Source organism: Haliotis rubra, unplaced genomic scaffold, assembly GCF_003918875.1.
Source record: "Haliotis rubra isolate DU_JTF1 unplaced genomic scaffold, ASM391887v1 Scf329, whole genome shotgun sequence".
NCBI lineage: Eukaryota > Metazoa > Mollusca > Gastropoda > Lepetellida > Haliotidae > Haliotis > Haliotis rubra.
Window position 1 is genome coordinate 174,848 of NW_025767001.1, and position 21,767 is coordinate 196,614.

The window sequence follows — 21,767 nt, forward strand, 5'->3', positions numbered from 1 at the left end:
TTAATAAAATAAACCCAAAATACAGAAATACGACCTTTGGTCACATACTTCAGGGACGAAGTGAAGACTCAAGAATATTAGTATGTGAAGATTTGTTTATTTCACTGTAACTGTTGTGAAAACATGACAACAATTATAAAGCTTGTAAACTTAACCTGAAAACCTGATCACAATCATAGCAAACAGAATGCATACCTTGACCCAGAGTAGCAAGAAATAGGCCAGTGAAAGATGATTTGTCAGATCAGATGGACGGACTTTTGAAATGATATTAACCCTACAACTATTTCTGTCTTGTTTCCTTTCACACAAAACCCTGCATCCCCTGTCTGCATCCCCGACCTGCTTCCTCGTAACCTGATCTTGTCTCACCTTCATCTTTGCTGCAACACGCTATCTACAGCCTTTCACACAAGAAGTCTTGTGGACTTTTTATCTCAACCCACAGTAACCTTTCCTGCCTCTAGTATTACCCTTTCAACCACTCACAGTATCTTGTATCCTCATTGGACCTCGCAGGAGATTGTTACAGCCAATGAAAGGGTTACTCTCAAACCATCCATCCATTCTACTACCCTGTGACCTAGCTCCAACAATACTGTACAATAAATGTTAGGTATAGTCCCTATCCTATCTTATCTCACCCTACCCATAGTAGCTTTATCTCACCCTATTCTATCTCGTCTCACCCTACCCACACTTGTCTTATTCTCAACCTCACCCTACCCATTGTAGCGTTATCTCACCCTACTCTACCCTATCTCATCTCACCTTACCCACAGTAGCTTTATCTCACCCTTCTCTATCTCATCTCACCCTACCCACAGTTGTCTTATTCTCAACCTTATTCTCAACCTCACCCTACCCACTGTAGCTGCTACCCCACCCTAGCCATACCCTAGCCATAACAGCTTTATCTCATCCTACTCTATCTCACCTTACCCATAGTAGCTTTATCTCACCCTACTCTATCTCATCTCACCCTACCCACAGTTGTCTTATTCTCAACCTCACCCTAGCCATAACAGCTTTATCTCATCCTACTCTATCTCACCTTACCCATAGTAGCTTTCTCACCCTACTCTATCTCATCTCACCCTACCCACAGTGGTCTTATTCTCAACCTCACCCTAGCCATAACAGCTTTATCTCATCCTACTCTATCTCATCTTACCCATAGTAGCTTTCTCACCCTACTCTATCTCATCTCACCCTACCCACAGTTGTCTTATTCTCAACCTCACCCTAGCCATAACAGCTTTATCTCATCCTACTCTATCTCACCTTACCCATAGTAGCTTTCTCATCCTACTCTATCTCGTCTTACACATAGTAGCTAATTGATCTCACCCTACTCTATCTCATCTCACCCTACCCACAGTTGTCTTAATCTCAACCTCACCCTCCCCAAATGTACCTTATTCTCAACATTATCCTACCCACAGGAGCCTTATTCTTAACCTTATTCTGAACCTCCCACTGTCTACAGTAGCCTAAACCTTGCCCTACCCACAGTGACATATTGTCATCTCACCCAACCCACAGGAACTATATTCCCACAGCATCTCACACAACCCACAGCAGCATAATGGTCACCCTAGACGTCTCATTACAACATAGCCACTAAACCCTAACTCACTCATTACAACATCGCCACTAAACCCTAACTCACTCATCTCATACAACAGCACCACTTGCCCACTCCAGCTGCCCTTACTCTCGCCAAACACCACAGTAGCCTCCAGCTGCCCTTACTCTCGCCAAACACCACAGTAGCCTCCAGCTGCCCTTACTCTCGCCAAACACCACAGTAGCCTCAGCAGCTGCCACCACAGTAGCCTCCTCTGCCAAACACCACAGTAGCCTCCAGCTGCCCTTACACAGTAGCCTCCAGCTGCCTTAAACACCACAGTAGCCTCCAGCTGCCCTTACTCTCGCCAAACACCACAGTAGCCTCCAGCTGCCCTTACTCTCGCCAAACACCACAGTAGCCTCCAGCTGCCCTTACTCTCGCCAAACACCACAGTAGCCTCCAGCTGCCCTTACTCTCGCCAAACACCACAGTAGCCTCCAGCTGCCCTTACTCTCGCCAAACACCACAGTAGCCTCCAGCTGCCCTTACTCTCGCCAAACACAACAGTAGCCTCCAGCTGCCCTTACTCTCGCCAAACACCACAGTAGCCTCCAGCTGCCCTTACTCACGCCAAACACCACAGTAGCCTCGCTCACATTCACCCACAATGTTCACCCCTTCACACTTACCGGTAGATGTTGATAATCTCATTGATTGCTAGCCGTCAAATGAAATAATGAGAAGAAAATGAACTAAAACCGTGCTTTGACCAAAGTTAACAAATGTTTACAGTAGTTGGTCCCATACAATATGATAAAACTTTTAAAAACACTATGAACAAAAGTATACCTTGATAGGAATTCATCCACTGCATTCTAACTTCCCGATTATTCACTTGAACAAAATGCAGAAATTATCTGAATAGGCGTAAGCTAATATTTAAAAGTGGCAAAAAGAAGAGATTTCCAGAATATATTATCTGCTAGCTGTTGAGCTTTCAAACAGTACTATACACAATACAAATGTATAGCAGGAGAACTCAGTTCTGAGCCAGTTTACAGAAAAGTAACTTGTATGATGTACACATATAGATGACTTCAACAGAATACATGTGGGAACAATGCCTCTCCTTGCTGCACCCCACATGGCACAGTGTTATCTTGCTACCAAACTGAGTATTGAGTCGTGTGACAGGTACCACACCTTGTAATCCTCAAATACATTTGTTCCAACCCTGTGGCACGCTGAGATGAAACCATTTTAGTTCGAAAAGGTGTGTGCTCCAGGTACCCTGTGAATGACATATCCAAGGGCACAGTTAACATGTAAGAATAGATGTCTGTAAAAAGTTGTCATACCATGCAACCCACTCTGGATACGCCACTTGGCTGTCACAACACATACTTTAAAGATACTACTCTAAAGGGTCCAGTTCCACAAAGCGATCAGCACGAAGGTGATCGTAACTTCCATAATTAAACATTAGTTTACGATAATCATAGTGCTAAGATCGCTTTAACTCCTATACTTAAACATTGGTTTACGATAATCATAGTGCTAAGATCGCTTTAACTCCTATACTTAAACATTGGTTTACGATAATCATAGTGCTAAGATCGCTTTAACTCCTATACTTAAATATTGGTTTACGATAATCATAGTGCTAAGATCGCTTTAACTCCTATACTTATACGATAAATATTGATGCTTTAAGCTTTAACTCCTATACTTAAAATTGGTTTCAGATAATAGTGCTAAGATCGCTTTAACTCCTATACATTGGTTTAAATCATTGGTTTAACTCCTATACTTAACTATTGGTTTACGATAATCATAGTGCTAAGATCGCTTTAACTCCTATACTTAAACATTGGTTTACTAAGAGTAATCTATATAGTGCTAAGATCGCTTTAACTCCTCCTATACATTGGTTTACAGTAATCATTGGCTAAGATCGCTTTAACTCCTATACTTAAACATTGGTTTACGATAATCATAGTGCTAAGATCGCTTTAACTCCTATACTTAAACATTGGTTTACAGTAATCGTAGTGCTAAGATCGCTTTAACTCCTATACTTAAACATTGGTTTACAGTAATAATCATAGTGCTAAGATCGCTTTAACTCCTATACTTAAACATTGGTTTACGATAATCATAGTGCTAAGATCGCTTTAACTCCTATGTTAACCACTGGTTTACAATAAGGTAGTGCTAATCGCTTTATGAGTAGGGCCAGGTTCCTAACCTTTATGAGTAGCATAACTTCGCATAATAAATTGCTTTATTATATGCAAGAATAGCACTTTAATATTAAAACTTTGGAGTGTGAAAAGTTCGTTCCAATATACATTTATGTCACAAGAACATCAGTAACTTAACAATTACATTTAATCTGAGGAACTTGTCATTCATGGAAGTACCTTGTTTTGATCCAAGGTCTTCCAATAATCATGTTCGAGCCCATGTATGCCAAGGTAAATTTGTTCAGGAACCTTCAATACATTGTTTGCCCATTAGCAATGTTGAATTTCTAACAAAGTGTTGTAATGAAAACAGGCAAATGATGAATATTGCAAAACTTAAAATATTTGAATTTCTGTACCGTATGTGTCGGAAATATGTGACGTGTCATGTGCCATCAATATTTCTCTGTGGCCATACCAAGTAAATGACAAGTTCCCCAGGAACAATTTACAGAAATGTTATCTTCAAACAGCTGCATGTTATGACAAATAAACAGTACCCAACATCACAGAACACACAAAAACATGGACCCAGGACACACACATATAATATAAATATACATATAAATATTTATAATCCTATCCAATAACCCACCAAAGATGTGAGTAAACATTTTCTTATCACAGTAAGTATGGACAATATACAGAGCAGAGTTATCTGCCCAGACTGCTGTGGTATAAGTTGGACGGCTTCATTTGAGAGTTATCTCCCCTACTGGACTGAATTTTAACTCATGTAAGAAGCTTTACAACAAACTGTCCAAAGTCTAACACTGACGCACAGCTGCAATAATATACATGATTTTGACATCACATATTTGAATTATTTGAATAAATACACCAAGCCCAAAATATATGTGGAATATGCTTCTAAAAAACCCCATTAAGTACCACTTAATTCTTTCATATTTCAATACATGTCACTTTAGTTAATGTATCAAAGCATGACAAATTAACTACAGCTATTTGAAAGAATCAAATGGTTTAGTAGTATATTTCACAGTTACCTTTCATGTTTATAGTTTAAGTAAGTAACTGTATTGATGCAAAAGCTCAGCACTTTCCTATGCTCTCAGACGTGTCCAAATGGCTGAATCCTTCCACAGTCTAAACATCTCTTCAAACAGATATACTAAACTTAAACCCATGCCAAGAGCTCCTGAGAAGCTGTTCAGGGTTGAAGTTATGCACAATATAGATCCAGTATCAGGCTGATATCATAAGGGACTTTGATATTCTCTGGACTGAGAGGGGGACTGGGATTGTATCGAAAAAAATATATTCTCCCACAATATGCTTGAAAAAAATGCTTCTTCTGTTGAAAATACAGGAAATTGTCTGCCACAAAAAATACATTAATCAAGATGTCATATTGTTATATTTAAAAAAAAAAAATGTCCTGCGACTGGAAAATTGCCCACTCCATACAAAATCCCAACTCCCTGGTCAAATTTTCTAATGGCCGTCTCTGACACATCACACAGTTTTTATCACACAATGTCTGTAAGACGATTTTGAACATAAAGAATCAAAACTGGGACTGCATATTATCCTGAACATGGATGCTTATGGACGGATGGGACTATGTTGTCAAAAATATCTTGAACTGCTAATTGTATGTATATATGTACAGAGACCGTATGTTACCTGTGTTCATTGTGATCAACATCACCTGAAAGTGCACTGATTGGACGGACGGACTTGAACAGACCTAGAGGCCTTGTCATCTAGCTACCTATATATATACATTGTATATAAACACTGGTAATGATGTTACACATAAACGTCATAGATATGAGCAAGTTACAGCCAATATACATCAATACTGTTGGTGACGGGTCTAGGAGAGCCTTATTTACATCAACACAATCAGCAGAAGTGACTAGGAAAGTGGTACCGTATTCGACGTACTTAGCACCCTGGGCACAAATTGTTAAAAGGGGGCACTTAGTTAAATCACTTGTCATTTGTCATTCACTTGAACTAGTGAAAGAAACACACAAAAAGATACCGTAGGTTACGGGGAAATACCAGAATTACTGGCACTCTATTATAGCTGGTGGGCTTGAAATCCTGTAAACTTTATTCCAGTGGCAGCACGAGATTGGTCGCTCGTCAGAAAACCCTTCTCCAATGAGAATTGGTATGCATACATTGTAAATAAACCTCAAAAAGGGGGGTGATAAAAAGTATATTTTTTATTTAGCTGAACAATTGGTCGGGGGGATGTTAAATACGTCGAATACACTACTAGGAATTTAACAGTGTCGAACAGAATGAGATTCTGTACCATTATCATCAAACAACACAACAAACAAAAGTATCCTGCACTGCTTCAAATCCATGTACTTGAACATGCCATGAACACACAGTAAATATCGGGTTGTCTTCCATAATTTGACTCAGAGTACCGGAGTCAAGTTTTATGACAGTGGTAAATATAACAGTAAATAATCACGTCTCGAGCAGATGTCAGATAGTTGAAACAATGAGCATGGAGCTGTGTAATTTGGATATGATGACATGTGTCAACAATGTTTGCGAGCCACACCCAATCCCATTATTCACCTCATCATTGGACATGCTCATTGTATTTATGAGATATCATAAACAATATGTAAAAGCAGTATTAAAACTGAGCTCACTATCAACAGTCAAAGACTCTGAATACAAGCCCATCGACCAAATGTCTCTAAATTCTCAATGCTTAATAAGCACAACACTAATATAATAGTTTTGACTGGCCTCAATTTCAATGGAACTATAGTTGGTACTTTAAGCACGTGCTCAATGCCGGAGCTACACAGTACCTGGACACAGAAGTTGATGAGTGACTGCCCTACATGAAATTAGCCACATGATAAATCTTTGGTAGTGCAAGCCATGACAGTTGTGCCTCCTCAAGATGCTCTACGCTTTTCCCAGAATTTCTGATTCCAGAGACTTCGATTCTAGGATATTGCCATGGCAACTTAAATATGTCTGATACCCCAGAAAGAAACAAACGAGAAATAATTTAGAAATTGTCTCCAGATTGAATCCAGCCATCAGGTATCTGTGAGACTCAGCTATGTTTCCGAAGTCTTATATCTGCTCTGCCATGAAGACACTTTCATTGTAAGGAAATGTTATTATAAAACACGTGTTATTTCTTGCATCCATATATCCATTAATCAATATTACAAAGCAAAGTGGCATCCCTCCTGTTATAATAGTAAACCTGTCATGAAACATTATGATGATATTGTTTCCTGAACCAATCACACAAAAACAGTTAACAAAGTTGCTAAAATGAAACTGGTCACATCATCTGACTATCCCTTGTGATCCTTACAAAGTATTCAGTCTACTCCTGATCATCATCATGTAATCATAACAACATGCACAGTCTGATTCTGATAGACGTATTATACACTTAAAATGATTTGAAATAAAAAAGAATAAAATTACATCTAAACATTTACATGTTCATGTTATTGCACTTTCTTTGATACTTAACCTGATAAATCAGAAGTTCATAACTTTTGAATTGTACCATCACAATCCAGCATTACTTGATAATAAACAATGGTGATGTAAACAACAAGTTAACCAAATACAACATGACTCTTAACTGGTCACAATTAAAAGAGTGAGTGAGTTTAGTTTTACGCTGCACTCAGCAACATTCCAGTTATATGGCGGTTTGTAAATAATCGAATCTGGACCAGACAATCCAGTGATCAACAGTATGAGCATTGGTCTGCACAATTGGAAACCGATGACATGTGTCAACCAAGCCAGCGAGCCTGACCACCTGATCCCGTTAGTCGCCTCTTACAACAAGCATGGGTTACTGAAGGTTCATTCTAACCCGGACCTTCACGAGTCCATAATTAAAAGAAGGTCTAGTGGCATAAGAAGGTCTATAAGGACAAAGTGGCAAATTGTCTTAAATAAGAAAACATCAAATAACAGTAAATTTTCATTTGTTGAAGAATGGTTTCTGTGGGAACCTTGTCTTGTATCAAGTAAATCCTGTCATTAACATTGCAGAAAACAACAGTCCATATACATTTATAAAAAACTCAAAGATGTCTGTAATTGTATACAGACAATATGAGACCATTATTAGTCAGCATGTGACCTTACACAGACAGAATGTGACCTCAGTTAGACAAAATGTGATCCTATCCAAAGAGAATGTGATCCAACCCATATAAAATGTGACCCAACTCAGGCACAATGTGATCCAACTCAGGCACAATGTGACCCAGCTCAGACACAATGTGACCCAACTCAGACACATGACCCAAACAAACAAAATGTCACCTCACAGACAAAATGTCACTGAAACAGACAGAATGTGACCCCAAACAGTTAGAATGTGCCCCTCACCTGGACATCGCAGACAATATGTGACCCCAAACAGAAAGTGACCTACCCAGGTAGAATTTGACATCACACAGACCCAACACAGGATGTGGCCAACAGAGGACGGAGTAAGAATAAACCAATATCCAAGTCTTTAACCTTACCCTAGTTCACATTCTGAGAGTGGGGTGACAAGACACATTTCTATTGGCCAGCCATTAATGCAGACATTAATCAGACCCAATTAATTCCAATTCCAAAATGAAGATTTATGGCACAAGATTTAGATATATACAAGGCAACTGTTCCAGGGCAGTTTTCTATCCTTTACGCATCCACTAGTGACTGTACTAGTAGTCAGAGTTTTGTTTATCACCTAAGGTCAGTAAATATGAGTGTGCGGACACTTGGTATACTCACTAACCGTAACATCTCTAAATGTGTATATGGAGTATACACCAAACTGGACTCTCTTTAGTCTGGTAGCATCCATTACTATCCATTAAGATGTGTATAATAGCAGACACTTCAAATAGTTGTATACATCGTAGCATAATCTCATAGGTGCTGTATACTTCATAATGTATTCTTCCAACCATATATTGGACTGTCCCAAGAGTTGTATAGGCTATAATGGACTCACCCAAGAGTTGTATAGGCTATAATGGACTCTCCCAAGAGATGTATAGGCTATAATGGACTCTCGTAATGTTGCAATAATGGGCTCTCACAGATGTTGTATACTGCAATGGACTTTCAAAAAGTTGCATACATGACTATAAATTCATGAAAACATCAAAGATCAGTGTCTGGCTGCCCTTCAGGAGCATTATGTATGTCAATATAGTGAAACATCCATTTACCCATACTATCTTCAGAACTATCACAGACATTGAGATACCCGAGGAAAAATCAAAGTCTCTCACAGGAGTTAATTCACCAGCCAGTCTGCCTGTCATTGTTAGGGTGAGGTTTTCATCCCTGACTTTACCAGAACAAGCAGTCCTTTGGGTGGTTCCCCACAGATACAATGAAGTGACCACTCAGTTGTCATCATCCAGGAAACAACTGTCACATCATTCGAGTCCAAATCCTTCAGCATTCTGAATAGCAGCAATCAGCTTCTGTTTGAGAACCTTCCGGGACTTGTAAGGAGGCAGCACCAACTGGTTGAAACAGGTGTGAGCCATGGGCAGTCTGGCAACAGATACAAGGACTGAATGGGAGGACTAGATATGTGAATGGGAGGACTAGACACATTGACGTGAATGGGAGGACTAGATATATGAATGGGAGGACTAGATACAAGGACATGAATAGGAGGACAAGATACAAGGACATGAATGGGTGGACTGGATACAAGGACATGAATGGGAGGACTAGATACAAGGACATGAATGGGTGGACTGGATACAAGGACATGAATGGGAGGACTGGATACAAGGACATAAATGGGTGGACTGGATATGAATGGGAGGACTAGATACAAGGACATGAATGGGAGGACTTGATACAAGGACATGAATGGGAGGACTAGATACAAGGACATGAATGGGAGGACTAGATACAAGGACATGAATGGGAGGACTAGATACAAGGACATGAATGGGTGGACTGGATACAAGGACATAAATGGGTGGACTGGATACAAGGACATGAATGGGTGGACTGGATACAAGGACATGAATGGGTGGACTGGATACAAGGACATGAATGGGTGGACTGGATACAAGGACATGAATGGGTGGACTGGATACAAGGACATGAATGGGAGGACTAGATACAAGGACATGAATGGGAGGACTGGATACAAGGACATGAATGGGAGGACTAGATACAAGGACATGAATGGGAGGACTAGATACAAGGACATGAATAGGACAAGATACAAGGACATGAATGGGAGGACTGGATACAAGGACATGAATGGGGGAGGACTGGATACAAGGACATGAATGGGAGGACTAGATACAAGGACATGAATGGGTGGACTGGATACAAGGACATGAATGGGAGGACTAGATACAAGGACATGAATGGGAGGACTGGATACAAGGACATGAATGGGAGGACTGGATACAAGGACATGAATGGGAGGACTAGATACAAGGACATGAATGGGAGGACTAGATACAAGGACATGAATGGGAGGACTGGATACAAGGACATAAATGGGAGGACTGGATACAAGGACATGAATGGGAGGACTACTGATACAAGGACATAAATGGGAGGACTGGATACAAGGACATGGATGGGAGGACTGTATACAAGGACATGAATGGGAGGACTGGATACAAGGACATGAATGGGAGGACTGGATACAAGGACATAAATGGGAGGACTGGATACAAGGACATGATTGGGAGGACTGAATACAAGGACATGAATGGGGTGGACTGGATACAAGGACATAAAAGGGAGGACTGGATACAAGGACATAAATGGGTGGACTGGATACAAGGACATGGAATGGGAGGACTGGATACAAGGACATGGATGGGAGGACTGGATACAAGGACATAAATGGGAGGACTGAATACAAGGACATGGATTGGAGGACTGGATACAAGGACATGAATGGGAGGACTGGATACAAGGACATGAATGGGTGGACTGGATACAAGGACATAAATGGGTGGACTGGATACAAGGACATGAATGGGAGGACTGGATACAAGGACATGAATGGGAGGACTAGATACAAGGACATGAATGGGTGGACTGGATACAAGGACATGAATGGGAGGACTAGATACAAGGACATGAATGGGTGGACTGGATACAAGGACATGAATGGGTGGACTGGATACAAGGACATGCATGGGTGGACTGGATACAAGGACATGCATGGGTGGACTGGATACAAGAACATAAATGGGAGGACTATATGGACAAGAAACATTGTACATCACTTACAGGTCAGTTCCAGAAATCCTAGAGATCTTGAACTGCATCTCCTGGGTTCCACCAATGGGTATCCGGTCACTTCCTGTGGCAAACAGCAGCAGCTTCTTCTGTAGTTCCATGGGCATGCCAGTCACCATTTCCCAGAAGTACCTGCCAACACACAGTCAGCTGTAGTCACAGAAACACAAATATATGTTAACAACTATCAAAGTACTCTCTGTAAGCAGCTGAATGTAGTCTGACTGTCTGAGGACAACACAAGTCCGTAGTGGGTACTCAAACCTTATGGTTGGCTCCTGCTGACTCCACAATGGTACAAAGGACATACTGAGGTTATGAAGACCTGACTGTCTCCTCCTGCAGACACCACAACCCCACAGAGGTTATTCTGACCTGACCATTTGCTCTCAAGGACTCCACAAGTCCACAGACCTCATTATAGTTCACTTCTGGTGAGTTCCAAAGTCCAAAGATCATGTACAGACCCTACACGTTCTCAGATCATATACAATCCTGGCTGATTGCTCTCAAGGACTCCACAAGTCCACAGACCTCATTATAGTTCACTTCTGGTGAGTTCCAAAGTCCAAAGATCATGTACAGACCCTACACATCCTCAGATCATATACAGTCCTGGTCCCCGTTTCACAAAGCTCTCATAAGCCTAAGATCTCGTAACCTTTCTTATAGCATTCGTACTTCCCATATAACACAGGAACTTCAAATGCTACAAGGAAAGTTACGAGATCTTAGGCTTACGAGAGTTTTGTGAAACAGCTCCCTGGCTGATTGCTCTTGAGGACTCCACAAGTCCACACCGGGTATATGGACCAGGGCCCAGTTCTATAAAGCAATTTTAACCCAACAACTATAGTGAGGGTTTGGATATTAGTAAAAGAGCTCTGGTGAACAGAATGTCTGTTCCCTATTACTACATCTACCAGTTTCATTTGTTATAGTACTGACCTAATTGTCTGATCCTGAGGACTGTAGCCTTCATAGATTGTCACCTTCTTGAGGTCACTGATGTTGATAGTCGGGCTGCCACAAACCAACATTTCCACCTCTTCCGGACGCAGCATCTACAATGGCAGTGTAAGAGGTTGGGTTGCAAAGCAATTCTCTTGATATTTTTTTACACATCTTCAAGTAAACTCAATATAATATCGAGAGTACTTACAATCAGCGCATTTGATGCACACACGCTGTGAAACCCATGATAGAATGCCTGGAACTGCGGGTAGACTGACTTGTTGAGAATGAACTCCACATAGAGCTGAACATACTCTGAAGAATACAAGAATGATATTTAGACATTTTCAATTTATATATATATATATACTGGTACTCAAATACTGAACACCTATGGACATATTCAGACCCTAAATATAATCCCCATTTACACTTTTAGATTCATTTTGGTAGTTAATTGGTAGCTAGTTGATGGAATGAGAAAAATTCTCCTCATAAATGTTTTTCATTTAAAAAATTAGTGAGATAAAATCCTTAAGGCCCAACAACAGATGCTGACAGTGACACTGACCTTTCCTGTTCTCCTTCGTGACTGGGATGTTGTCTCCGTTAGGCTTCAACGGGACTGTTTTCATCGACCCATACTCACTGTTAGAAACCTGGCAAACACAATGAGCCAATCAGATCTAGTCGAAATTTTGGATATCTTACATTAATAAAAGTTCATTTCCAGAAAATGTTTTCAACGTCATCTTTTGATGTGACAGAAATAATAAATATTTTGGAACATGGAAAATAACAATAAAACTGATAATATTTGCTACATTATGCATCAATATGCACCTCTCACCAATTTGTCGTCCACTCTTGACTAAGTATCACCATGACATATCTTATTTTACAGAAACACTGAAGTGTAGAAGGTGTATAATGGATGAGCATGATTACTAGAGAGGGTTATTTGCAGTGAAATTTAGAGCAAGTCTGCTTAGTACCGCTAGATTTCAAGAGGGTGAGTTTAGTTTTACACCATTTTTAGCAATATTCCAGCTATATCACGGCAGGGGACACCACAAATATTCTGGAAACAAATTTATCTTAATTGTACATCTTTCAATAAGCACCTCTTTTTGTTGACTTGTACATGGTTCAATAAGCACCTCCTTTTGTTAATTTTCTTAGCATCCAGGTGCATCCAGGTTACAATGAATATGATACTCATAACTCATGGGTAGGGAATATAATATATATATATATATTATCAATAAAAGGAGTGAACATCAGAACAACAAAAAGATTTGAATTTTCATATTGTTACCATATTATCTCATACCATTACTATATGCATCATTATAAAGTTTAACCAAGATGGCTGCCAGTGACGTCTGCTCACCTCAAATGAAAGACAGAAATCTTCCTCCACATCCTCCTCATATTCCATCAAATCCTTCAAGCCTTTTGCCACCTCCTGTACACAAGACACAACACAATATGGGATTACAGTCTCCTGGTATGAATTTATCGTTGATTTTATACAATTCATACAAGCCATTTTGCATTTTTTGAAGCTGGTTATGTTGTCTCCCAAAATTTAATGTTCTCATAGTCGATTGTGAAATGATGATATGTTCAGGACATGCCTGAGCCTAAGGGGCACACATGTCAGGTACGGACAAACGGACACTCGCACGCACGCACACACACACACTACCACCACCCCCAAAAAATCTTTCCCTGAGGAGCATTCACCCTTAAACTTTGGACTTCATGATTCATGTGGACCCCCTTTCTCCAAAATCCTGGATTGCCTTTGCATGTGCCCAGTCATGGGAGGTGTAACTCTACAAGTTTTGACATGTTTCCTTGAGTGTCTTCAAATAAACAACTGACCTGCCTTAGTATAATGCATGTTTTCAGAATGGGTGGCACCAAAGCACCAGGCTATGCTCATCTTTTCAAGAACACTTGATGTCATCATTATCATGCTCATGAAATATTCAGAATCATGCATTGGAATCTGCTTTCACTTGATAACGGTTTGAGAGCCTACACCGAAACGTCTCTCTCTCTGTGACAAAGAAGTTGTTCATCCAGATATTCAGTAGAATGTTCTTATAATTATGTGGCCTGTAGCTTCAGTTGTTAGTCTATTTTATCACTGGAAAGAAACTCCATCATGCAAACGTCTTTGTAGAATAGATGCTAGATTTTATAAGACCTGGGGCCCGATCCACAAAGTGTTCGTAGCATTACAAGCTATCGTAACTGTATAGTTTATCATGGGATTATGAATGACGTAGTGCTATGAACGCTTGCACGGATTGGTCCCTGGATTTTTTCACATTACCATTATTGATCTTTAATGCAGAGAATCATGTAACCTTTACTTCTTCTGAGCAGTATACATAACACATGCCTGTCATTGAGCTAAGGGGAGAGAACTGTTGAAGTGTCTACAGAATTGGTAATTGGTACTTACTGGTTTCACATGCATGAGGTCATCTAATGTGACCGTGATGACGCCAACTGTGGCGCGAGGATTAGAGAAGGGGACAACAGCAGGACTGAGTAGTTTCTTGTAGCAGCAGGGTGGGAAGCGGATGTCCAGATTGATGGAGTTGTACACGGCCAGGCCCATCAGCTTCACACGCTCAGGAAAATAGCCATCCTCACACAGATATTCTTTAACTATTTATAACCTTTAAGTATGTACAGCATTAAAACTAAGCTGTTATTGATGTCACATTCAAGGTCTGGCTTAATTTTACATAATTGTCACCTTTCACATGTGTAAAGACATGAAAAATTCTGTGTATTAGGATCTCAATCACAACTCTGTGTGTGAAGGATCTCTTCAAAATCTAAATGGAAGGATCTCTCTCACTTGTCTACAAGGTCCTACTTCTTTATAAGGATCTCTATGACAACTGTACGGATCTCTCTCACTTGTCTATAAGGTCCTAATTCTTTAATAAGGATCTCTATGACAACTGTACGGATCTCTCTCACTTGTCTATAAGGTCCTACTTCTTTATAAGGATCTCTATGACAACTGTACGGATCTCTCTCACTTGTCTACAAGGTCCTACTTCTTTATAAGGATCTCTATGACAACTGTACGGATCTCTCTCACTTGTCTACAAGGTCCTACTTCTTTATAAGGATCTCTATGACAACTGTACGGATCTCTCTCACTTGTCTACAAGGTCCTACTTCTTTGTAAGGATCTCTATGACAACTGTACGGATCTCTCTCACTTGTCTATAAGGTCCTAATTCTTTATAAGGATCTCTATGACAACTGTACGGATCTCTCTCACTTGTCTATAAGGTCCTAATTCTTTATAAGGATCTCTATGACAACTGTACGGATCTCTCTCACTTGTCTACAAGGTCCTACTTCTTTGTAAGGATCTCTATGACAACTGTAACGGATCTCTCTCACTTGTCTATAAGGTCCTAATTCTTGATAAGGATCTCTATGACAACTGTACGGATCTCTCTCACTTGTCTATAAGGTCCTCATTCTTGATAAGGATCTCTATGACAACTGTACGGATCTCTCTCACTTGTCTATAAGGTCCTAATTTTTATAAGGATCTCTATGACAACTGTACGGATCTCTCTCACTTGTCTATAAGGATCCCTAATTCTTTATAAGGATCTCTATGACAACTGTACGGATCTCTCTCACTTGTCTATAAGGTCCTACTTCTTTATAAGGATCTCTATGACAACTGTACGGATCTCTCTCACTTGTCTATAAGGTCCTAATTCTTTATAAGGATCTCTATGACAACTGTACGGATCTCTCTCACTTGTCTACAAGGTCCTAATTCTTTATAAGGATCTCTATGACAACTGTACGGATCTCTCTCACTTGTCTATAAGGATCCCTAATTCTTTGTAAGGATCTCTATGACAACTGTACGGATCTCTCTCACTTGTCTATAAGGTCCTAATTCTTGATAAGGATCTCTATGACAACTGTACGGATCTCTCTCACTTGTCTATAAGGTCCTAATTCTTTAAAAGGATCTCAATGACAACTGTAACGGATCTCTCTCACTTGTCTATAAGGATCCCTAATTCTTTATAAGGATCTCTATGACAACTGTATCTCTCTCACTTGTCTATAAGGATCCCTAATTCTTTATAAGGATCTCTATGACAACTGTACGGATCTCTCTCACTTGTCTACAAGGTCCTAATTCTTTATAAGGATCTCTATGACAACTGTACGGATCTCTCTCACTTGTCTATAAGGTCCTAATTCTTTATAAGGATCTCTATGACAACTGTATGGATCTCTTCTCACTTGTCTATAAGGTCCTAATTCTTTTAAGGATCTCTATGACAAGGATCCTCTCACTTGTCTATAAGGATCCCTTTATTCTTTGTAAGGATCTCTATGACACCTGTGTCTCTTTCACAATTGTCTGTAAGGATCAGTACTGGAGTGTAAGACTCTATGACAACTGTACGGATCTCTCTCACTTGTCTATAAGGTCCTAGTTCTTTATAAGGATCTCTATGACAACTGTACAGATCTCTCTCACTTGTCTATAAGGTCCTAATTCTTTATAAGGATCTCTATGACAACTGTACAGATCTCTCTCACTTGTCTACAAGGTCCTAATTCTTTATAAGGATCTCTCTATGACAACTGTACGGATCTCTCTCTCACTTGTCTATAAGGTCCTAATTCTTTGTAAGGATCTCTCTATGACAACTGTGTTAGGATCTCCTTGACAGCTGTGTGTAAGGGTCTCTATGATACCTGTGTTTATGAATCTCTTTGACAGCTGTGTGTAAGGATACAACTCCTACAAGGTTGAACTCCTGGTAGTTCTCACAGGGCATGGCACTGAACCAGTAGACACCTGCCATCTTGTCATAGTTGAACATACCTGCAACAAAACATCAGTAGTCACACTGCCTCACACCTGTTGACAAGCTGTTGACAATGGGATATGTTAAATCTCCAAACCACAGCATTAAACATTTATAATAAGTCAATCCTCATGGAATTGTCTTGTGCTTAGAGCGGACTAAAATATGGATCCGTAGGGCTCAATGAATTTGTCCACTGTATGTCATCATACTTTGATAGTAGTCATGACTCCCATGGCTTTTTAACCACTTAATTTACGGGCTGTAACCCCCACCCTGACTGCTCCCCCTCCCACCTTGACCCCCAATGCCCTGCTTCCTTATCAGCCCCACCCACTGCATACATACATCCGCCTACCTACAAATGTTCTGACACCACCAAAACTGACCACGCGACACGCACCAAAACCGCCCGCCGCCACGACGCGCGACGCGACGCACGCGACGCACGCGCTTTACGCGACGCGACGCACGCGACGCGCACACCCCAGCCTGAGCCCGCTTAACGTGCCCATACTTACCATACTCCGGCTGGAATATCTGCCTGATGAGCAGCAAGAACCACTCCTTGGTCAGACCGCCCATGTCTAGGCCTGGCTCCCCAGCAAAGGTCACCTTCAACTTCTTCTTGAGGTCATGATGCTTCCTGGCAATCTGAAACATGTCACACAGTATTACCGAATTTTAATCACAGAACAGGAACACTTAACTTGTACAGATTCTTGCAATTATGACTTCATCAGGTCAGGCTCAAAAGCAGCTCCAAGATTTTTGGAAACAAGAATTAAAGTTCATATTTCCAAATTCCAAGTGACCAAAATATGAGAGAAGGGTTTACCCAGGTTGATGAGTCTGAAAAAGGAGAGTCATTCTGACACTGAATGACAGCATCTGCTACACACCTGGCCAGCTGCTCTGTCTTACCTCGTTAAGAGAGTCAGACACCAGGTGAGACCTTCGCACCGTCAAGTTCAGAAACAGCATCCCAATGTCAGGTAGCTGTCGACGCTGCACTTTCGCCACCAAACTTTTCTGTATGGAAAATGCACAATATTTATTTGTTTCAGTGTCATGTGGCTACATCGTTTTGATCACCATCAACATTTAATCTCTACCATCTACCTCTCCAAGCTATGCCATATCTACCACATACCCTTCCCTTCTATCTCCACAAACTATGCATCCTAAATCTACCAGTAAGGAAAATGCAGCATATTTGTTTCAATATGTCATGAGGCTACATCACTTTGATTACCTCAACTTATATTCTCTACCATCTACCTCTCCAATCTACCCATAGTTACTACATACCCTTCCCTTTGATCTCTACAAACTATGTCTCCCAAGGCTACCAGTAAGGAAAATGCAGAATATTAATATGTCATGAGGCTACGTCACTTTGATTACCTACCAACTACCTCCCTGAACTCTACCACCTACCCTGGCCATGATGATCATCTGCTGTTCTGAGTCCTTCTGCAGGATTGTTCGTTTTGCTGCGATGCTCAAGATGAAAGGATACTGGCAGAATGAAAACCTGCAAGATTACAAAAAATATTAATGAGTATATACACAAGGTTATTGCCACTATCAGTACTGCCAATGCTGGAGTGAGTTAAAATTTTACATCGCATCGGCAATATTGCACCCGTATAGCTGCCCATGCTGGAACTATTGAGATTTACTGAACAGCTACAACATAGCCTCACTAGCCCATCTAGATGACTTCAAGAAAGTGTACACCCAATACACTTACCTTACTATTTGAATCATCAGTATTGTTGTTTTGTTGGACAAATTGTCAATCTAAGTGACATTTAAAATGATGGTAAGGGACCAGTCATTAATTAATATGGGAAGGGGGAAAAGGTATTTGAGGCACTAATGTACACAAAATAATTATCCTTTCCTGTGCTTGTAACATTTTTTATGACCTTCCCATGTTCTTGTGGTTTTTTCACGACCCTCCCTAAAATGCAAAAGCGCTTTACATTTTCTTGTAAACTGTCAATATTTTTTATGACACTCCCCTAGAAAATGTAATATTTGGGGGTTGCCTCCCCTGATTCCCTCTCACCCACACCTATAAATAATGGCCATACTGTTACTGATATCATGAGCAAAGGTTCTAATTCTTAGTGCATCTTAATATAGTCAAATATGTACTTGAAACATTACGCATTTAATGACAAATAACTTGGAAAATATCTTCCACATCAAACATTTACTGACTTAAAGAAAAATAAATATGGTTCATTTGATTTTTTATACTTTTTTGCTGATCAAATGTCAAAGTAAATATATTTTTTACATGTGTGTCATACTATATATTTATGATTTAGAAATTACAGATTTTTATTTGTTTATTAGATGAGAACATTATTGGCTTTTAAGTAGTAGAAGATGCATTTGCTCAACTGAGTACAAGGTAACACCATCAGTTTCAGTGATAAGGGTGCTGTCAAGAAGAATGAACGTCCACTATAAAGCCAGGCATTAGTGGCTGGGGGATGCAAGAACTGATGGAGAAAGAATGGGATAGTTAGTGGGGGGAGTTATTGATGGATGTGGTGAGTAGGAGGGGGAGGGAGTTATTGAGTGAGTTTACTTTTATGCCACTTATAGCAATATTCACAGTGGAGGAAGCAATATCACATTGTATGATGGAGGAACAGGACGAGAAATGGGCTTCTATGTATGAAGGCGGAGGGCTGATGGAGGAGGGGCATTTGGAGGTGGATGTATGAATGAGTGAATGAGTGAGTATGTTGTTTTGCAATATTCCAGCAACATCCAGGGACAACCAGAAATGGGCAATCGAACCCGAGTCTTCAGCGTGAGGAGCAAACACTTTAACCACTAGGCTACCCTACCGCCCCTGATGTATTTATGAAATGGGAGGGGCTGATGGAGGAGGCGGGGCATTTGGAGGTAGATATATGTATAAAATGGGAGGGGCTGATGGAGGCAGGGCATTTGGAGGTAGATATATGTATAAAATGGGAGGGGCTGATGGAGGAGGCAGGGCATTTGGAGGTAGATATATGTATAAAATGGGAGGGGCTGATGGAGGAGGCAGGGCATTTGGAGGTAGATATATGTATAAAATGGGAGGGGCTGATGGAGGAGGCAGGGCTGGGAGGGGCTGTGGAAAGCTGGGTGGTGCGTCTGATGATATTATATCTAGGGGTGGATGATATTGATGTAGAGCTGACATGTGGATGGAGGGGCTCCAGGCTGATGGTGGCAGGGATAAGATCTAGGGAGTTGATGTATACCTGACATGGATGGAGGGACTCCAGGCTGATGGTGGCAGTGGGACAGATGGAGGACGATATGACAGAAGGAGGACGATATGACAGATGGAGGACGATATGACAGATGGAGGACAATATGACAGAAGGATGAATGAATGGAATGAAGGAAAATAATATAGCTCCTGCAGCAGGCAGAACGAAGTCCACAAGAGATGTACAGACTCTGAACACAGACAATAACCTGTTCAAGATAATCAAAAAACAAACATGAAACAAAACTAAAAATGACTGCCCAGCAAATAGTGACACAGGTGTGTCAGGGAGATGAAGAGGATGGGAGACTACCGACCTGAGATGGCGCAGTTCGCTGGGGACCCCCTCGTCCTCGCCCCCGGGGATTAGCTTAGTGTTCATGTACTGAGCCATACTCATAATGTACAAACACCTGGTGGGGGGAGCGCAGGGGGAAAACAAAAACAGTGTTCTCAAATTACTTAAAGTCAAACAAGGTACAATCATATTAAAAAGCATAAAGCATTAAAATTACTATGAAATAGGCTAAACCAACAGCCAACATAGGACTTCACAAAGCGTACAGAACCTTCTTAAAGACATTTACCCAGGTTATCGCAAAATTGTCTACTACTGGATCAAAACAATCCAATTTCTTTTATATCAATGTCTTTAACTTGTCAGGAGTAGTATATAAGGACTTCGGCTATATACATTACTATAAAACTGAATCCAGTCTTTGAAATATTCTTATTCAACTGAAAAGTCACAACTTATGATATGATGTAAATAAACAATAAATTATCAATATGAACAAAGCACACTAAATTTAGAATATTTAAACATTTGATTTTCTTATTCACCATCATCAGATATATATCAGTATATGGTATCTGCTATCACAGTTCTCCAAATATGAAATAAAATTCAAATTTCAGAGTGATCTTCTTTTTCTGGAGTTTCTCAACTTAAGAAGTAATGAAATAAAAAGAAAAACATATCACTTTGAGAGCATTTCTTTTTTAACAAAAAGATTCCTTTTCATTCTTATTTCAATTATATCAGTGTCAAAAACCTCAACTGCAAATGCGCATCAGCCCATGAAGCCTAATTTGTAACGGGACATTTGCTGTGTTTATCATTTGTTTGATGCACTATTTAAAGGCACAATGTCACACATTTTCGACAATATTTTGGCCTATATTATACATATTAGGGCATGTGCACTCACTTTATCTTCCTATTGATGCAATAAAAGACTTATTATCCCTCACAACTTGCCTGAAATCGACAACTGAAACTTCAAGACGAACAGTTTCCAAACAGGGAATGCTTGCCATATATGGAATGTAAACAGTTGCTCCGTATTTCGAAAACTGTCGCACGCAGTGTTGTCAGTGTTTGCTGAACTGGTTCCAATTACAACTTGTGCGTAGGATATTCGTAAAGAGCGCTCTAAGGGACAGAACTCGCTTGAAATAATATTCCGCTAGTAGGGGACGCAAGAGTCGATTTAATACAAAGTTGCATTGATTCACTTGAACTTTTTAAT

General features: G+C 40.3%; 1 protein-coding gene and 2 long non-coding RNA genes across 6 annotated transcripts in view; 2 read left to right on the plus strand and 1 right to left on the minus strand.

Annotated features, from left to right (window-relative positions):
* The first annotated feature begins 3,466 nt into the window (after positions 1-3,466).
* LOC124284084 lies at positions 3,467-4,154 on the plus strand. The gene is made up of 2 exons (XR_006900465.1): positions 3,467-3,769; positions 3,807-4,154. It is a non-coding gene; the product is annotated as an uncharacterized LOC124284084 (long non-coding RNA).
* A 1,996-nt stretch (positions 4,155-6,150) lies between these two features.
* Positions 6,151-21,185, plus strand: LOC124284083. Its single transcript, XR_006900464.1, has 3 exons — positions 6,151-6,239; positions 19,416-19,422; positions 21,175-21,185. It is a non-coding gene; the product is annotated as an uncharacterized LOC124284083 (long non-coding RNA).
* Positions 8,082-21,767, minus strand: part of LOC124284081 (probable E3 ubiquitin-protein ligase HECTD2) — a 70,232-nt gene continuing 56,546 nt past the window's right edge. For 2 of the 4 annotated variants that reach the window (XM_046720136.1, XM_046720135.1), the window contains 12 exons: positions 20,553-20,648; positions 18,387-18,483; positions 17,871-17,978; positions 17,468-17,600; positions 16,875-16,963; positions 14,534-14,695; positions 13,448-13,522; positions 12,626-12,713; positions 12,263-12,369; positions 12,049-12,164; positions 11,092-11,232; positions 8,082-9,369 (listed from right to left, as the gene is read on the minus strand). In XM_046720136.1, coding sequence (XP_046576092.1) covers positions 9,249-9,369; positions 11,092-11,232; positions 12,049-12,164; positions 12,263-12,369; positions 12,626-12,713; positions 13,448-13,522; positions 14,534-14,695; positions 16,875-16,963; positions 17,468-17,600; positions 17,871-17,978; positions 18,387-18,483; positions 20,553-20,648 — 1,333 coding nt within the window. In that variant the 3' untranslated portion in view covers positions 8,082-9,248. The remainder of the gene's footprint in view (positions 9,370-11,091; positions 11,233-12,048; positions 12,165-12,262; positions 12,370-12,625; positions 12,714-13,447; positions 13,523-14,533; positions 14,696-16,874; positions 16,964-17,467; positions 17,601-17,870; positions 17,979-18,386; positions 18,484-20,552; positions 20,649-21,767) is intronic. The other 2 variants (XM_046720139.1, XM_046720137.1) reach the window with 1 other exon arrangement.